This window comes from Plectropomus leopardus, chromosome 15 (genome assembly GCF_026936395.1).
Source record: "Plectropomus leopardus strain MGB_pleo_1.0 chromosome 15, ASM2693639v1, whole genome shotgun sequence".
NCBI lineage: Eukaryota > Metazoa > Chordata > Actinopteri > Perciformes > Serranidae > Plectropomus > Plectropomus leopardus.
In genome coordinates, this window is record NC_142190.1 from 24,828,666 (window position 1) to 24,848,596 (window position 19,931).

Sequence of the window (19,931 nt, forward strand, 5' to 3'; positions counted from 1 at the left end):
GTGTGTTGTATTTGTTTAAAGATTTTCTTATGTGTGGATTTGTTTGGATTTTGGCATCACATCTGAAGCTACAGCAGGTTTCTCCTGATGGAAATTTTTAGATTATTGTTGTGCGTTTGTCCTCGTGGGCCACCATACAATTGTGACATATAAACCAAGTTCCAGGTAAAGATGTAGTGCAATAATGCAGAAGACAATTTAAGTGAATTCACTGCCAACAGTGATGCGTAAATTTAAGCTCTCCATGTTGCAGACATTTCTCAGTGTTTAGTATTTTGACCCTAGGTGTGCTGCGAAGGGAGTGTCACTTAGAAGCAAAATAAAGAACATAACGTTCTGCTCGCTCTCTGAAGCACGCAAATTTACTCCCACGCCTCATAAAATACCTGCTCAAAACCCATCTATTAGTCTGATGGTCTGTGCACCAAAAGAAACGACTAAAGAACTTGATAGAACAGCTCTTGAGGTAAAACACTATGTTCACAGATGATAATACACACATTGACGTTTAAAAATGACAATCACTTATTATTTTATCAGTAGTTTCCCATCTGTGTGAGTCCTCCAAACAGGGCAAACATGTTAAAGGATAGTTTCAACATTTTATTAACTCCTGTCTTACTCGCATGCCTGTAGGTTTGCTGAGAGATATCAGTCACTAAAATCGCTTCTATGCTGGCCCTGCATAAATCCCCCTTAAATGGGATTCCAGTGTAAGAGGTGGGGTATTCAGAAGATACCCAACTGATGTGTCTGACTCAGACGGAAGCTTCATAGTAACTTTGGCCGACCCGGGATTGGTGAAAAGGAGGAATCACAACCGCCACCGCAAACTGTAAATCACAGGTGCACATGTTTTATCCTTAAAAAAAGACTTGGTAACTACTGATGCAATCAAATTGGAATATTTCATATTCAGCTTAAAATTCATAACACAAACCGTCTGAATACTTTCGATACAAGTTTTGCTGCAACAGCAGTGTGTGTGTGTGTGTGTTTTTCATTATTTAGACTCAATGCTATCAGCAATCCATCAGATACTGATCCATCAGTAGATTTCTGTCTAGAGTGATGACAGTGGCCATGGTTATGCTTTTGCTCAAAACAGCTCAAATGGCTGGGAAGAAAAGATATCTTCATAATTTGGCACTTAGTTAATTTACAGTAAAACAATGAAAGGACAGCGGGACATACAAGCGCGTATGCAGGTTAAACAAGACTACTGTAAGGCATCAGTGTGACATTTGACTACACAGTTACGCTGCATACAGAAAGTCAAAGTTGTTTTCTTCTCCTTGGCTGAAAGACAAATGAGTCACCTCACCTTTTAGGGTGTCAACTAACAAAAGACTGAATAAAACTGAGGCGCTGGCTCACACAGACATCAAAGGAAGGAGGGGGACGCACTTACATGACATTGCTTTGGGAATTATGAGTAAGTGATTAATCTGAATTTTTAATTAATTCAGTCAAAATGCATGAACCAGCATGTGTTGAAATCAGTGGAAGGATAAATGCTAAAGGCAATTACATAGTAGTATCATGGGATCAAAAAGGAAACTTGTCATTTGCATAAATGGAAGGAGATATGTCATGCCCCAACATGCTTGTCACCATGGAGATAATCTTTAAAAATCCACAAAGGTGGTGACTCATGTCAAGCACTTTCACCTATACCCTACAGCTACACAGTAAAATTCAGGTGTAAATTCCCACGTTTACAATTTATGAAACTGACTATTTTTCTCCAACGGGTAAAGTTACCACACATTGTGAAAAAAATGTTTCGTAAAATGGCCGTTTATGTTTTAAAAACATAATCAGCCCAGTCGCCAGAAGAAAACATTGGCGTTGTGCGTTACTGCAAACCGCAGACATGTTACATCTGCATGGCTCATACATATCAAATCAATGTTTCTTAAGTGACACATTTCTGATTACGTACATATGAACTGACTGTCATCAGCAGATGGAAAGGATGATGGATGGCTCTACTCCTAGGCAAGATGGCTGCTGGCACTGTTTGAGACAAAACTGGTTGTTTCTTAGTAAGACATTGCAGCATTTCATGCAGCGATTGTGCCACCAAAAACATTGTTTTTTGTGAGACCTTGGCGGCATTTCCAGCGGAGATTGTGCCACCAAAAGCGGTTGTTTTTTAGCTAGACATTAGCAACATTTCTAGCTGAGATTTTGCCACCAATAGCGGGTATTTTTTAGTGAGACAGTGTTTCCAACAGTGATTATTTTGCCACCAAAATCAGGTGTTTTTAGTGGTGCCTTGGTGGCATTTCCAGCAACAATTGTGCTGCTAACAGTGGGTGTCTTTTTGCAGGACATCTCCATCATTTCCAGAAGCGATTTTGCCACCAAAAGTGGTTAGTTTTCAGCCAAAACATAATCTTTTTATAATAATAACCAGGTGATTTTTGTGCGTGAGCATAACCACGTTAACCACAGGAATGTAGAAAGAAACCATAGTTACAACATACACGCTAACATACAAATGTAACATATCTGTGCTTTGTAGAAACATACAACGCCAAAACATTTGATCTGGTTGAAATAATAAAGTATGTTCATATTCATTCAACAGGTGGCAACACTCAGTTCAGATGGTTCAGCCCCAAGAGAGACAATATCAAGATGTTTTTTACTGGCTCTCCACTGATGTTTTCATGTATCTGAAATTCTACATGAATCCCATTAAAAATCACACCTGTAACATACAATGATAAAGCAACAAAATACACCCATTTTAGTTGGACTTTTTTGCCCTTTGTGTGCCCTAAGTTCATTGAATGTCATTGCCATGAAAATTACTGAAGATTTAAACTCAGTCCCAAAGCCACTTCTTTTTACTTTTCTGCTACCATCATTTCAAAACATAAAGTAAGTCATTTGAGAAAAAAAAAATGCGCAGTAACATTTCAGACAGAAGACATACAGTAAGTTCTGGTTAGACTTTGTTGGCTTAAGATTTTAACCATCCCAGGGTTATTTTTAACTTTTGTTTAGAAAAGTATCTGAATCTAAACCACTAACATGTGACACAGCAAACCTGAGGAAGGTTACACGTGTTCTACATTGCCTCTAAGCCTTTAATTACAGGCAAATTTCGTAAGAATGCTACCTTCAGTGATCACGCCTTTGCTGTGTAACACTTGTTAGGATAAACACAGCTTCTGTGAAGCTAATATAGTGCTGTGCTACAATTTTTGAGTTTCCAGATTATCCACCTGCTTGTGTTAAACCATAAGACAATTTACATTTTGATAACTTTGGCCAATACGCTCAGTGGATGCTGTTCTAAGATGCAGCCCATTATTGTACACAAATAGATATGTGACCATCCTTTAAAAAGCTGCTTGTTTAATGAATATATAAGGTAAGAATAAAAGATGACCTGACTGCAGCAGCAGGAACAAATGCAATGGACAAGGGTATTTCCAGATGATTGTTTTTGTGTGACTGCATGTAGCAGATTAGGAAATAGTACCTGGGAAATTTCTGCATAAGAAGAAGCAATGACATCTGACAGGACTTTATTTTTTTTTTACAGTTGAGGTCAGATCAAATGAAAGCCTGGTATTGTTCTGTATCTCTGTGGCATCTCTTCCTTGGAAAATGATGGCACAAACTTAGGCAATTAAAGAGCCCATTCAGAGGAATTTCCCAGGAATAGCATTCAAAGCTGAAAAACCAACCATATGACGTACAGGTGTCATTTGCTCTACGACATGCAAAACAGAGGCAAAGCTGCTTGTCTTGCCAGAGACAGTCAATTCAACCTCAGGCACCTTCTCTCAAATTTTGGTTGTCCACGTACTGTAAACCACAGAGTTAATTAACACTGACCATTGAGTTCTATGTTAACTCTCCTCCAGTATGGCAGCCAATCAGAAGGTGGAGCTTATTAGCAGAGAAGCTCCATATGTTACACAAAATATAAAGCATCCTCTGAAAAAGACAAATACGCAGTGGGTTCAAACAACTAGGATTGCCAGTGAATTTCATCAAATAGTGTAACTATTACATAAGACTGCAGAAGAAAACAAATACTCCTTCTATGAGGCACAATATGTCATGATCTTAGATGTTCCAATACTATTTTCAGGTGTTAAGTGATAGTTCACCCAAAATGAAAATGTAGTCATTATCTACATACCCTCATGCCGATACAAAGAGATTTCTATCGGCATGAGAGATTCCTGGAGAAAAGGTGTTGCACTCATCTCCCAAACAATTGAAGCATACATGAGCTTGCATGAGACCAATTGCAGCTTGTGTTAACTGCACGCGAGCAACAAGCAACAAGTCTCTTTGTTGCATTTAAAACTACTGTGGGTGGGGGAGGCTTCCAGGTAGTATGTAAACACTGGTGTACAAATACTGCAAGCTCTTGTTGGTCTCATACAGGTGCATATAACAAGAGTAAAAACATGGCACAAGTGATGTTTTTCAAAATAACTTCAGTGTTTCCTCTAGGATTTTTTTCAGCAGCGGGGGCAGGCTCTCCGGGGAGCCGTGGCGGCGTAAACAAATGACGCTTTTTAAAGGCTGAATGTAAAAATAAAAAATAATAACAAAAATTCAACAATAAAATAATAAAAACAATAAATAATAATTTCTTGATGGGGCTGTAATCAGCGGCAAAGTTTGCACCCAGGCTCAGAACAATGGATTTTTCTTGGTTTTTTTGTAGAACAGCTCTAAGGCTCTGTTGTACGGAAATTCCCCAAGAGGTGGCCCGTTGATGCTCAGCAGCATACATGCTGCAAGGTGATCCCCCTGCAGCCTGTTTCTCAAGTCAGTCTTCACCTACAAATAGAAACAATATTTTTTTTTTTTTATTTTTTTTTTTTTCAACCCATTTAGGGTCCCAGCCTGATAGCCTGTGTTTCCCTTTATGTTTTTCTCCTCTACTCTCATCTCTCTCTCCTGCACCATCACTTTGCTCTCCTGCTCCTTCACTCGGCACTCCCCCTCCTGTACTCTGCTCTCCTTCACTTTGTTCCACTGCTCCTCCCTGTCTGTTACTTGTCTTATACGATTACATAAAACATTAACGATGACTAGCGCCATCCTCATCAGGTGTCTTTCTCTTCTTTGAAAAATATTTGAACGAGCTCATCTGAAAATGCAGTCAGCAGTTACATCATGGCGTGTATATCGCTTAATGCTATCAAAAAAAACAACATTTGAAGGAGCGGCGGGTAGGATTTAGGAGTGGCGGGCCGCCACTCCTAAATGAGTGTAGAGGAAACACTGAACTTGGCACGTTGGGGCTTCAGGACGCTTTGATTACTTCAGACGAGCAGTATGGCAACATTTTGTGTTTTTTTAATGTTACCATTTGCTTCAACTGTTTGGGAGATGAGTGCAACGCCTTTTCCCCATGAAACTCTGGTAGTATTTTGTGGACTATAAAACTTCACTTGACTTTCTATTGGCATAAAGGTGAGTAGATAATGACTAAATTTTCAGTTTTGGGTGAACCTTCCCTTTAAAGTGGCAATAAGTACTGCAGTCCTCCAAGATGTTTCAGCTAAGCTACACAAACTAAACACAAATGTTACAGCAGTTTTGCATCATGATCAGCTATGCCTTCACAAGATATCAAAACTCGGCTCTAACCACCTTGCCTACTTGTTTCTGGATTTTGTGTCAACTGCAGGCTGCCGTAGCTGAACTAGCAAAGCCTTTGCCAATAGCCTGAGGTCACAAAGGTCACAAAGCCCTCAGCTTTTCTCAGCCCCCTAACCCACAAACAACATAAGTCAAGCGGGCGTGAGATCACGTTATATTTGATACATTATTGTTTTTAGCCATTGAACTCTTTAGCACAAACGGTTTGTAATTGTTTGCATTTCAGCTCCTAGTGCACAGTAAGTATCCTTTGTTCTTTCAACATTAGTTTGATTTCTTCATGCACTAACTGGCTAACTAGCATCTTGAATCCATCCTTGTCAGTTTACTGGTTTCACTTTTTAAATGACATTGTCAGATGATCACCACCTGCTGGTATCTAGAGTTATTTCCTCTCGCTCAGATGCAGAGCCTACATGCTAGTTGGCCACAAGCTGTAGTCTTTGTGGTGTGTTCAAGCGTAACATTTTGACCAGGAATCAGTTGACGTAGGACGACACAACAGTCGCTCTTTGTCATGACTAGTTCTTTGATGGTGATTAGGTGTGTCAGCGCCACAGTCAATGGGAAAATATTCACACTGCATGTAAAAAAAAAAAACAATAAAGCACAGAAATAAAAATCTTTTTGCCCGCATCATCGCCATTCTTACTATTTATTCATAGTCAAGTTGGAGTTGACTACTGACACGAAAAAAAAAATGATTTATAACTTTCCTCCAGTTCTTGCTAGAATTTTGTTGTTTCGCCCTGGAGTCCTAATTTTAAAAAGATCGGTGCACTGCCTGGATAAACATGCCAGTCACCTTACAACAAGACCCACATCACTTGCAATTTAACAGGGTGTTACTTTATGAGGAGATGACAAAAACTGTCTTGAATTTTCAGTCAAGAATAAAGTCGGCCTTTGTGAACACAATCAACTCTTGCATAACGTCTGCCCAAAAATCAAGCCTCTGTTATGATAGTACTTCACGCTGTCAGCTCTATTGACAAATGGTGTTAGTATAGTTGATTTTAACTCCCACGCTGGCTCAACTCTTAAGTGTGATGACTGTCTAATGCCAATAATTCACAAAGGAACAGTGGAGCTACACTTCAAACTGCTTTCAGTCATTTTTTACGAGATTACAGGAAATACGTATTCAGCTGCACCGCACCTGATCTGGTAGTGAGGGTTAAGACACACAACAGGAACAACACATAAATAGAAAACATATGAATAAATACATAAATAATTTAATTTCCCTGAAATAATTAATTGTATCAGATACCACAAACAGCAGGGTGGCCTGGCAGTATGATAGGAGTGTGCAACATGTGGAAGGTTTGCTTGAGTGACTGCCCCTTCACTCAGATCCCTCCTCTTCCTCACAGAGACATAGAGTAGAAACATCTGAGGTTATGCAAAGCAATAAAATCAGAACCATTTTTTGTCCAACATGGCAAACCCACACTCTCACCTCCACAAAATGGCAAGTGATGATTGGCAAAGACGGGAAAGAAATTGAGAGAGCTTTAGAAAAGTTGAATATGTGTCAATAACAAAAACTGTAAGAAAAAAAATGCTACAAAACAGGAGCGTCTTGTTTCGGGTCAAACTCATGTTCTCACAGTGGTCAAGTGCCATGGCATGCAGGTTTGTATTGAAAAAGTTTTGTACAGTAGTTTAAATAGGTCAAAACCAAACCAGCGTTTGAGGGAAAACAGGCCACGTGTCAACTGGAGCGTGACATCCATCAGACCCAGTCATAGCTGTGATGTTTTTCAGAGACACGCCTTGCAATTCACCCAAAGCAGTGACGTAATAGCTCAAATAAGTTATGAATCAAGTTTAGCTGCTGAAAAGCAGAGACAGTGAGGACCTGAAAAAAACCCACTTATAAATACAAAAAAATGATTTTCATGGAGAGAATAAATTCCACAAAAAGAGGAGAAACTTAAGAGTGTATGAACCCCTTGAGGTCAGTCAGTGGCTGCGAGGCCAGCGTGCAGCTTCAGTCTCTTTCGTGAAAGAGTGAGTCACATGTCTGTCATCTCCTCACTGCCAATGTCTCCAACACCAGCGTGGAAATGTATCAGTACTGGCACTTGCAGACTCAATAATCACTGAGCATTTTGAGAGGGACGCACAGGTCTTCCTGTATAGACCCACTGTCTTTTCCGTCCCCCCTCGGCAAGTCCAAGCAGCTCAGGAAACACACAGTCCACACACATACGGGATCACCCCAGTAACTAGGAACAGGATACAAGTGAAAATGTGATGGACAGAAGTGGGATGGCGGCTGACATCATTTAAAGAGACAGAGGTATTTCCCCCTCCTGTCTCCTGTTTCAGTCAGGCAGAAACAGACTCCCAAAGACCCACGGTTCACTGGATCCTCACCCCGGGGGGCTCTCTGGTCCCTGGCGATGGGGTTTGGGTTCGGGATGGATAGAGGGGTTGGCTGGATGACTGCAGGTTGTACGCAACATTCAGGCTCGTGTCAAACGGCTGACAGTTGTGTGGGCTTCGATGCAGGCAGATCCAGCAGAGCCTGGACAGTCACTCCCACCTTCACCAGGCCGCGCTCTTCTAGGATGTGATGGGGCAGACACAGCTTGTCCTGAGTTAGCAGAGAGACATCTTTGTCAGTTACGCTCAGCAAAACAGACATAAATATGCAGTTCTAACTTTAAAAAATGGTCAAATGTTGTGCGTGGGGAAAATGAAACACTGATACAAGGTGTCCCGAGAGGCTGGAGAATGGAGTGTATTTTATCCCTGACCTAATCCTCACATAAACAGAGCAAAGTCTCCCCCTTGGATTAAGCTGTGTGGCAGCATAGGCAACATAGTGTTAGCAAAAATTGCTGTAAAGTGACAAGCATAAATGGCCTCATATATTGTGTCAGCTAAATGGTGTATAGTGCCACCTTACAGCAATCTTTTTTAAGTGACGTTAGCTTAAATAAGCTAATAGCAGCTAACGTTATGGCCAACTTTAGCTTCGCAACGTTGGCTCATCATGTCATCTGTTCAACTTAGTCTTAGTATTTTTGTTCGGTTAACACTAAACTTCAGTGTCGCAAAGGCTGAAGTTAAAGACCATACAACTGAAAACAACGTTAACTTAGCTGTAACGTTACACAGAAAGCGAAGGCTGGCTAATGCTCACACCATGACGTTGTGAAGACTTTTGATGTCTTCTGTGTGAAATAAAGAGCTTCTTTCCCCAGAAGCTCTGTATACTATCTTTGAATATGTCTTTGACACTAAAAGCTGCCATTGTTAGTTTAGGCAGCGCGGCGTTTGTTTGAGCTAAGAGGGCCGGGGATAGCGATAGGTAAATTAGCTGATATTCATCTCTGATCCCTGATGTATTATTATTGTCTAAATCTTTGTGGCTGACTAAAGCACATTAAAACTTCCTTCACAGTAACAGCACACTGCTTAATTCTCTATAATACTAACTTCAGATATAAACACTTAAAAGACGGATCAGTTATTCAAAGGGCTTGAACGTTTATTAACTATTTATTTTTTCCTGTTCAGCACAGTATTGTGTGCATTTTCATAATGGGAATATACAATTGTTGCTATTGTTGTATTCTACTGTGAATTTATTGGTTTTTTTTTACTGTTTTCATACTGCAGATACTGAAGTCCAAGTCAAATTTACCACTGGGACAATACATTCTATCTAATCTAGTCTAATCCAAAAAACACAAAACAAACAAACAAAAAAACACGCTTTTTTAGATAGTTTTAGTGGTTTTGAGATGTTTGTCCCTGAGATTTGTGCGTAAGCACCATAAATGAAAACCATTAACCTCCACTGTATCGGATGTCGGCAGAAATCCCAGCTATCTTAATATCTGTGCAAATTACATCAGTCCTATGGAAGCAAATAGTGGTTGTATAAATCTATATATTCTATACAACTCAATAACTGATTGTGAATATGATCATATAATAATTAAATCACACCTTATTGTCATTTTCTAAATTTTTACCTGAGGAGGGTATAACGTGTCAGTCTGCTGTGTTGTACGTCTTTCAGCCTTTGGGAAGGTCAGCTTATTATTAAGATCATTGTGTTTTCTTGGATTTTGGGTTTCAGTAACTGTGTTTTCCCCCTCCTGTGTTCCTGTGCTGCCTTCCCCTCAATTACCCAGCTACACACCTGGCCTGCATCAGCCTTGTTAGTTCTTCCCTGAGTTTCTCTAAGCCAATCAGCTCCCTGCCTGTTCTTCTGCCGCATTACCTCATCCCCCTCACATGAGCTTCTTCACCCTTTTTCACCACCTGCACTTCATCCCCTCATCAGTCTAGTTTATATTTAAGTTGTCTTTGTTGGATCCTTGATTTGTTCATGTAATGCTCAGTTACTGTTTCCCACAAATATAGAGTGATCTTTCTGAGTTCCCGTTTCCTGCAGTCTCCTGCATTTGGGTCCACTTGCTCTGCATTATATGAAATGATGCATCAGATGTTGTACATTTAAAAATATGTTTACTGCTAGTAATAGGATAGTGTATGGGGACTCTCTTTTCTTGTTTTCCTAATCTACAAATTACAGTTACATAAAATGACTGAAAGTGGATTAGTTTCAAGCAGCAAAATTCAAACTTGAACATATGAGCCACTGAAGATAAGCAGTCTATACTGAATATAATCAGATTGTGCAGTATATTTAGATTTCTATTAATATTTAATGCTAAATAATTATAGCTTTGTATATTCAATATTTTATTTCTATTAGCTATGTGTTAAATTTTGGTCGAAGAAGTCCAATGCATGACTTAACATGCAGAGATTTATTACTGACAGACAATATTACTGTATATTTGTAATTAATGTTCTAGAACCCAAGATCTGATCTCATCATCATCACAAATCACAACAAGTTTTGGATATATGATATTATAATACAATTACCTGTGTGACACCCAGCTTCTTACAGGCATCCAAGAAGTTCTCCACATTCCTACGGCATTTAGCCATGCTAAGCTTTGGCTGGAGGCCACATCAAACATGTTAGAAATTAACAGCAGAGCACACAAAACATTTGAGTTATAAGGTAATGTAGATAACAATGCATATCATTACGCCCAACTATTAATAGAGTGACTGAGCTCATTTATTGTCACAAAATGTGTGATTTAAAATGGAAAGAACCCTTTTCAGAGTTTCAGCGTGCTTACCACTGCAGGAGACGGCACATGGATGCTGGCAACAGACCGAGGACAAATATGATTGGCTAAATGACAAAGGACAACCCCATCCATCAGAGCAGCTCCAACATCGTCTGGGAGTAGCACCTTCAGTCTTGACTCAATGTTCTGCAAGCACATTAACAATGTCCTCATGACATCCTTGTCCCCGAACAAAATTTATTTACTTTTGGTTATGTGTTCACATTGAGTTCTGTCTCCTCTCCAGACATTTTTCATGTTATCTGTTAACCACGAACGCCCTGCTGACACGCAGCCAACAGTGCTGGTGGGTGCGACCAGCTAATGAGCTGAGGAGTGTTCAGGCGTGCACTGCATTGTGTGAACTAGTCACATTTGGGCACGTTCACAAAATAATGTCACTACTGTGTGAAGTATGTGTGAAAAGCTGTTCATGGGATCATATAACTGTTCCTGAAAATAATCTGGTCTCACAACTGATAATATCATTTTGTTTTCCCAGAGAAAAAAGTGTTTTGCTTTGAGAAAAAAAAAAGTCCTAAGGTATTTCATGGAATTCAAGGTGCTTCCAATACACCTGAGGATTTGGTTTTTGCCCACAGCTCTGGTATTTATACTCTGAGACTGAGGATTTAATTGAGCCATGCCGCAGATCATCTGATTTGCATGAACCGCCGTCAAATATGATTTAATGCAGGGCTGTAAAAAGACTGCATGTCTGAAAAGTAAATGATGTGCAAGATAAGCGATTTCTGCAGCTTAAATCGAAATAGATTACTCTTTTAGACTTCTATTTGTGCACTCTTACCATAGAAGAAGGCTATACTATGTGAGGATTCCTATTCAGATACTAGCTAGAATGACCTCTGCTAAGAAGAGAAAGTCCATCCATCCATCCATCCATCCATCCATCCATCCATCCATCCATCCATCTAGGGGGACCCCGAGGCGTTCTCAGACTAGATGAGATATACAGTATAATCCTTCCAGCCTGTTCTGGGTGTAAAATGGAGCATCCTACCAGTTGAGCATCATCTTCAACTGGCCCCTTTCAACACAGAGGAGCAGCCTCCTCACCCTATCTCTATGGTTGAGCAGAGTCACCCTATGAAGGAAACTCATTTCGGCCACTTGAAACTTCGATCTCATTCTTTCATTCACTACCCAAAGATCAAGACCATAGGTGACGGTTGGGACATAAAGAAAGTCTTCTGGATATCCGCTTGCAACACCAGATCTCCTGAAACAGTGGCCCTTGCCTCCTGAGGCCTTTTATCATAAGACTCATTGCCCAATCGGTGACCTTTGAACACCATGGCGGTTAATGCTATATCCTGTTTGGTTTGGTGTTAACAAACAGCTCATGCTGCCTCATGTTCCAGTGCTCATTCAGTCTCTTGGCCAGAGTCCTAGTATTTTAACAGATGGGGCGGTCCTCACAGCTGTCACAAGTCATACACCACTCTAGTTTCCCGTCCTGTATTTAGGCGGTCTTAAAGGCACATGATGACAACAAAGCCATCTCTATGACAAATAGAGTAACAAATAGAGTGACAAAATAAAATGTGCCTGCTGACAGATCTCCTCAAACTACTGTTTCTAAGATTTAGAGAGAACATTCATACCCAACAATTCCCACTCCACTGAGCCTCCACTAAACCAACAAGGGACGGGAGACACGAGTGATCAGGGAGGCCAATGAGAAACAGAAAGGTAGAATCATAAATAACAACAGACTGCTGGTCTTAAGTGTTACGCTGTTGTGGTGACGGATGGAGAGCTCCTGTAAATTAACCCCATATGCAATATTCTTTACTGATGCCACTTAAGTGTTTTTATTGTTTAATCCCTGACTGAGGACTGTCAAAAGTTGCCTTCACGTACAGTCCATCAACTATTTTTATAATTTTCCCTCCTCACATCACTTGCACCTCTTAATAGCACAAAATACATAATGCATGATCATAAACAAAGTGGTGAAGCTTTTTTCCCCCAAACATTGATATGGCCCTTTAGTAAATACATATACTCATATATAAACAAATGGCATTTTCATACATTGTATAGCACCCAAAGGCACGGCTGAATCTGTCTCCCCATCTTTTAATTCATAAAGTTCTTGCTGATTGCTGAGATAGCAGAAGTCATATACTGCAGGGTTATCATTCATCAATGTAGGTGTTGCAAGATTGAATATTGGGGACCTATCTTCCAGTGAAATAAAGCCTGTTTATTCTTGTATATGAGGAATGGTGGGCACTGTCGTCAGAATCGAGGTCCTGCGGCTAGTTGGGCAGAGTCCAATAAATGCTGTGTGCTTGCCATCATGATCCAGTCTACGAGGAGCAGGAAAAGCATGTGAAACACAATAGGTTCTCACCTCAGGTTGGACTTATCAGCTATTGCTGATTATTACAGTTAATTCCAAGCAGGCTTAGATCTTAGCGCTGACAGAAATAATGTTACTAAGGAATTCTATTTAAGTTAATGGTCTATTATGTGGTGTTCTGGGCTCAATATCAAACGCTCGCCGCTTTCTCCATGAAGTTGACGAACAAGGGCTTGATTTGCTCTCAGCATTGCTGATGGTGTTTTCTGAATGTGAAACTCTTCTCCTGAAATCTGATCTCTATTGTAGTTCTATCCAGAACACTTTCCTGGGAACATAAAACAGTGTGAACTCCCACCAGCCATGACAATGATTTTATTGATAGAAAGTTCACTCGGTCAAGAGTCAAGCTTGACTTCTTGATCAAGGTCAAGACTTTTACACTAGCATGGACAAGAAGGCCTTGAAATGTTCAGAAAAATGGGCATTGCATTACCAATCAACATAGATGGTGCCCTAATTTATTGTGAAAAATGTCGGTGGCGGCAGTGGAATTCCCAGTAAAGGGAATGCTTTTTCGATTACGTCTGTGCATGCCTTATGCTCTTTTTCTTGCTGTTGTTGATTCTCGCCTCCCGCTTTGTGTCCTTTTTCCAAAACATCTGTCATTGATGTGATATTATCTGATTGGCAGAATCAGGAAGGTTGAGCACATCTGTACAATGAGTATTTCAGAGGTATGCAGCTACCTAATGAGTGACAAGTGATGAGCAGTTTAAGTTAATGTCATTAACTCAGGTCATGGGTCTCTCTTTGAGGTTTCTGTGGGTTACAGCTTTCTTATCTTTCATATTTCTTTCCTTCAGAACAAACTGTAACATCTTACAATCTTATCTTCAAGCTTGTTCCCTCAGATATCTTCTATGCTTACCATTGGTGTTAAGCCAAGGACACAATGCTCTACTCACATAGATTAGGTGTGTCTGACAGTCTCTAACTTGCTGCTGAGGCTTTGATTCTCAATGCATTTCTGTACAGACATCTTGTAAACAGATATTCAGCTTCTCTCATCTCATATATATCGACTACAATAATATGATCCATCCAGATATTCTGCTAACTCGTTCTCATCCACATAATGCTTTTTTAGTCCCGTTGTTATCGGAAAAGATGGTACCACCAATGACAAGGCAGTCACTCATTTACAGTTAATTAAGCATCACTATCTCCATCTGTGGCTGCCCGTTGTTTGCTCAAACCTTCTGTTATGTTGTCAATTATAACACAATTATTTTTTGACTTTGTACCTTGCAAATAGAGCAGAACATCTTTCTGTGTCTTGGAAAAGAGATATTATGTCCTAAGGTCCAATCGCATTAAATAATTAACTGACATCACTTCAGCAAGATATGATATCACACAAAAATAGTTTACATGTTTCTAGTTTTACAAGATTACATTTTAACAATAAAAAAAAACTGGAGCTGAAGGCTGGAGCAGACAGTGAATTCAATCAGTCAATAATATAAGTCTGCATGTAAAGGTATCCTGATACATATACACTGTGCCAACGAGTGACAGGCAGCAGTTATGTACCAAGATATGCAGCCATCTGCCAACAAATACAGCCCAAAAGAAGACTGCTAACAAATAAACATGCATGTCAACAATAATGGATTTAAAGTATTTAAAAATTCAAATGTTTCGTGAGGAAGGCGATGCAGTTCGATGAGTTTTTTTTCTGATTTTTGTTGGTTTACAAAAGAAGACTCAACAGTGCATCTTTAATAATTGCCAAGTTCAGTGCCCCAATGACGTAAGATATAAAATACAGTTAACTGGAATTGATGAGGTTAAGGTGACTCAGCCATTATGCGGAACTCACTCAGCACATACTTATTAAACATGCAGGTAAACGTATAAAAGCTAGACACATTGGAATGTGATTGTGCATGTTCACACAAGAGCAAAAAGTTTGATAAAGCAGTCACTTTAAATAATCCTTCAACTCACTGTCTGACACTGGCAGCGAATCACTTAACATTTTCTTCTCCTCTTTAAGAAGACTTGGCAGCCTAATGGCACTGTCAGACATAATGCAACATCGGCACCAATGTGCTCTGAAACACTTTTATTTCCATTGTCTTGCACTGGGCCATGATTGCTTTTTGCTACATCATGCAAAGCACATGCGCAGCGCACCAGCTTACCAATTTAAACTAAGCACCAATGTGATAAATACCTGCGTGGCCAATAGAAATGAGGCAGCTAGCCAGGTGCAAAAGGCAAAATGGAGGAATAACTAGGGCTCTATTTACACCTGAAATGAAAATACGCCTTGGCTGTTCAAATCACAAGTGTACTGGTCCAATTCTGTCTGTTCAAACCTGGCATTAGATTGCGTCTTCACATATGTCTAGAGTGCCCACTTGAGGTCGGATGTTACTGATTCTACATGCAAATAAACACATCATTTTCATTTGCAAAGAACAAATGTGTTGTTGTTGTTAATAACACATATTTTTATGGAGATGAGCACTTCTTATTAAGGTGAACAAGGAGAATGCTAAGACATTGGCATGCAGGCAACAACCAAACAATACAGACTGGATATAACCCTCGGCGTGTTCCAGGCAAACCAAATCACCCAAGATGTTTCATGCACTCGTAATATTTCTCACTATGAAACGGCACTATTGAGGCACAAATGACTACGTACTTACATCCATGCACTGGACGTCAGTTGAGGTCCTTCAATCTGGCCTTGGATAAATTAGTGTACACACTGCTGAAAGAATGTGGCCATTATTCAGCCAAAACCACCTCTGAGTGTGGTTTAGCAATCGTATCTCACAGCATATTGATGCCAAATCAGGTGCATTCACACCTGTACTTACAGCTGCCCAAATGGGATCTGATCACCCAAATACCAGGAAAAGAAGGCCTAATGTTGTGTGTGTGTGAATTTCTTGAACTGTGCAACACAAGTTGGCAATTGTTACAAGACCCTGAGAGAAAAGCCTTTGTTTTGGAAAGATGCTGTCAGCAAAGTAGGCATATCAGGTGTTAAACAAGTAGCTTGTAGGCAGGTATCTGTTTAAACATAGCCTATGTTTGTTATTGTTGAGTGTTCAGTTTCCTTTTCAGAGGTAAAGAGAAACATTTTTTTTATAATTTTCTTTATAGAAGTTTTGACCCCCCCCAACACTTCCCTGAACACTAAGTCAGATGTGCATTGAACCCAGCAGTGAACGCAGCCACTGGGTTATGTATGAATGGGCCTTAATTAGGTTTTCCTGCTACTCATTACTACTAGAAAGAGTTTTAAAAACAACTACAATTACTACTGAGAACTAATCATTTTTAATACTAAAAGGTACTAAAATGTCGCACTAGGCAAGACAAGGCAAAGGCAACCCAAAGTGCTTTTTAGATAAATCAAGTCACAGTTAATTGTAGCCCAATCAAAGCATGCCTCGAAGGGATGAACAAATAGCTATTTCAACTCAATTTCAATTTCAATTTGATCTATAAAGTCCAATATCACTACTACTACTTTGCACTACTACGAAGCAGTATTACTACTACAAAAACGGTGACAGGAAGTAAGTAGTTTCTTACGATCAGCTCTCTACTTGAGTTGAAATTAGCAATAGCAACGTGGTGACTGTAATGTTTAATGTAACTCACAATATGCTTTACTACATGGGTAAAATGAGTTGAGTCAATTATAGGGCTGTCACACATTAAAGAGTGCCTCAACGTGAAATCAAATAAACACACATACACTTCTCTGGATTTAGATGCCACTTAAAGATATAAACACTGGAACAAAAGCAGGATCTGGCAGGCTTTGGCCTGTGAATGTCTCAGTGCTTTGTGCAAAATGCAAAGGCATAAACAAGCCGTGAAGCTTCTGACCTGTCGTAAGAGTCCTATCTGCTCCATTTCCTCTCTCAAATGCTCCATCTTCCTCCTCATAGTGAAACTGGGGTCAGTTGAGGTGTACTCCTGGCGGCTTCCTCGGGTGAAGGCTGAAACAATAAATAAAATACTCTGAGTTCCAGATAACCCAAAATTCATAGAAACAGCTAGTCGTGTCAGTGTTATAACAAGTAAGCACTCCCTGTTCCTGGAAAGTCTGCCAATAACCAAAGCACTTTGTCTGATGTTATCAGAGCGAGAAATCTGGATATTTTTTGTTTTCAGAAAAAAAGTGATGCCACTATAAAATCAAGCTACATTGTGTAGAAAACAATTATCATTGCATCTTGCTTTTACTGCCCGTATTACTTCAAAGGTTTTGAGAAATTGTTTATATGTGGTTCACAATTCCAGAATCACCATTTATCTTTATTTAACACAACATAGACGACTGTATTTCCTAAAACTCCAACAACTCTTCAGGAAGATTTTATTCTCTTAAAAAGTTTCTTAAAAATTAAGTAAATGTTTCTGAAGACTCTGTGATATGAATGTTTTTCAGATAAGTACCTTTAAATATAGGATACTATTCAAGAGGGTAATGGTAATGGTGCTGACAGAGCTAACGGTGTTAACTGGGGGAACTTGAGGTTGGGTGCTATGTTTCCATGATAATGCCTTCCCCATATCTGCAGAAACCGTCCTATGAGTGCAGTGTACAGTGGCGGCAATGGGGGACACATGCATACCCAGCTGAAATGGCCTACTACAACAAACCACAGAGAAGCTCACATTACAACACACACAGAGGTAAAGTGGCTTCATTTTCTGCACAGGACACTATCACGCCACAATATCTTTACAAAGAAAATAGCATTTTTATGCTTTGTCAGTGCTCTGACTGCCACATACATGACCACCAAAAATGATAATTCTTTTTTTTTTTTTTAAACCAAACATTTTACAATTCCAGCTTCTTGAATATAACATTAAACTTATTCAATATTTCACTATTGGTCAGACAGAACTAGAAATTGTGAAAGTGTCACCATGGTTCTTGGGGATTGTAAGAGCATCTCCCACTTTTTTCTTAAGTTTAACAAACCAAATAATAAATAGATAAACTGTCATCAGTTGCAGCCTTATCTAAAAGTTTTAAAAAATTGCTGCAGCTCAACCAACTGCAAAACATAAAATGTTGCTCAAAAATGAATGCATGAGTAACATTGTTTTGATTGTACTTTAATATCTGTGCTTGAGTAACATTTTCAGTGAGGACTTTCACTTGCATTGGAGTGTTTTTACAGTGCTGTATTTTGCTTTAAGTACAGGGTCTGAATACTGGTGTTTTTGTAGACAGAAGAAACAGACAGCTAGAAACAGATAATGATTGACCTGAAACATGATTTGTAGGTGCACCTAAATAAAGCTGGTAAGGAAGAGACATGAATCCTGTTGCACCTTGTCCTTGACTGCTAATGCACTTAAAAAGAACAGATCAACAGTTCCTCAGAAACCTTCCCCACTTCCAAGGAAAGGAAGCTGAGACTCCGCCTATGAAAATATCTTGGCTTCAGGTTTGAGTCTTGGATTAACATGGCACACACTGCCTTACTGTTTATCCAAACTTCACTTTGATATTTATATTGGTGGGAGCTCACTGAACATTACAAAGACTCATTCAGCTCACCCAGTTGATTTGAAGGTATCCTTAGGAAAAGTGACTGTTTCCCACTCATTGATGTGCCAAATGCATGATGTAGAAAAGTGTTTTTTTTTTCCTAAACATGATTTTCAAATATGTTTTGTAGGGTTGCCCCCAAAAGTCAGAGATTGAAATAATAATAATAATAATAATAATAATAATAATAATAATTCTTTATTGATCCCCTGAGGGGAAATTCAAGTGTTGCAGCAGCACAAGGGTAAAAGTTGCATGCATGAAAGGTCAAATAGAATAACATATTATAAATAAAAGATCAAACAAACTGAAAAATAGAGGTACAGTGCAGTAGATGGAAGTTGAAGTGACAGTGATGTTACAAGGTGACACAGTGTGAATGGTAGCAGCAGTAGTGTGGACAGTACAGTGAGGACTGCAAGTTTTTATCATGAAATAAGTGGAAGTGTGGAAAGTAAGAGTCAGAGTCTGTATTGACAGTGTTTGGATTGTGGTTTTGGGGGGAATACCAGTGCAGCAACAGCAGAGACACCTCAGTTGACTGAGCATGTGATTTTTTTTTTTTTTTGCTATGCACTGTGCTGTGCAGTGTGCCTCCAGGGACGTTTTCATCCCCAGACTTTTCTGCAGAGTGAGTGCTCAAGACTGTCACCCTAAAGGCTGCAGTGGACGCGATGCATGGCACAGAACAAAGACACTGCACTGTAGGGCTCTGAGATAACATTATCTAATGCCTTCTTCTGAGAAGTGGTGAATTTACAGCTCACAGTAACTTAATACGATAGATTCTCTGGCTTTTGTTTGATATCTAGTGTCAGCAAAAATGTTGTTGCATACTGCCGATCCATCGTTAGCACCATAAGCTTGTTTTCTATGGTGCATAAATGCCGCTGTCATACTGAACGTCCCACTGAGCCCATTCAAACTTTAAAACTTTATGTAGAGGTACAGCCAAAAGGTACGGAAGCCCTAGCGGACGTGTTTTTTTTTTTTTTTTACAAGCCGTTTTCTCGATATAACGAGATATTATCTCGTTATCTCGAGAAAACGGAGTTTGTTTTCCTGAGATATTATCTCGTTATCTCGAGAAAACGGAGTTTGTTTTCCTGAGATATTATCTCGTTATCTCGAGAAAACGAACTTTGTTTTCCCGAGATATTAAGTCGTTATC

At 39.6% G+C, this 19,931-nt stretch overlaps 1 protein-coding gene across 3 annotated transcripts in view; it reads right to left on the reverse strand.

The window, feature by feature from the left end:
• Window positions 1-6,236: 6,236 nt before the first annotated feature.
• Window positions 6,237-19,931, reverse strand: part of lrch2 (leucine-rich repeats and calponin homology (CH) domain containing 2) — a 41,509-nt gene continuing 27,814 nt past the window's right edge. For all 3 annotated transcript variants that reach the window (XM_088088826.1, XM_042498880.2, XM_042498882.2), the window contains 4 exons: window positions 17,077-17,189; window positions 10,836-10,973; window positions 10,570-10,647; window positions 6,237-8,254 (listed from right to left, as the gene is read on the reverse strand). In XM_088088826.1, the coding sequence (XP_087944952.1) occupies window positions 8,135-8,254; window positions 10,570-10,647; window positions 10,836-10,973; window positions 17,077-17,189 (449 nt within the window). In that variant the 3' untranslated portion in view covers window positions 6,237-8,134. The remainder of the gene's footprint in view (window positions 8,255-10,569; window positions 10,648-10,835; window positions 10,974-17,076; window positions 17,190-19,931) is intronic.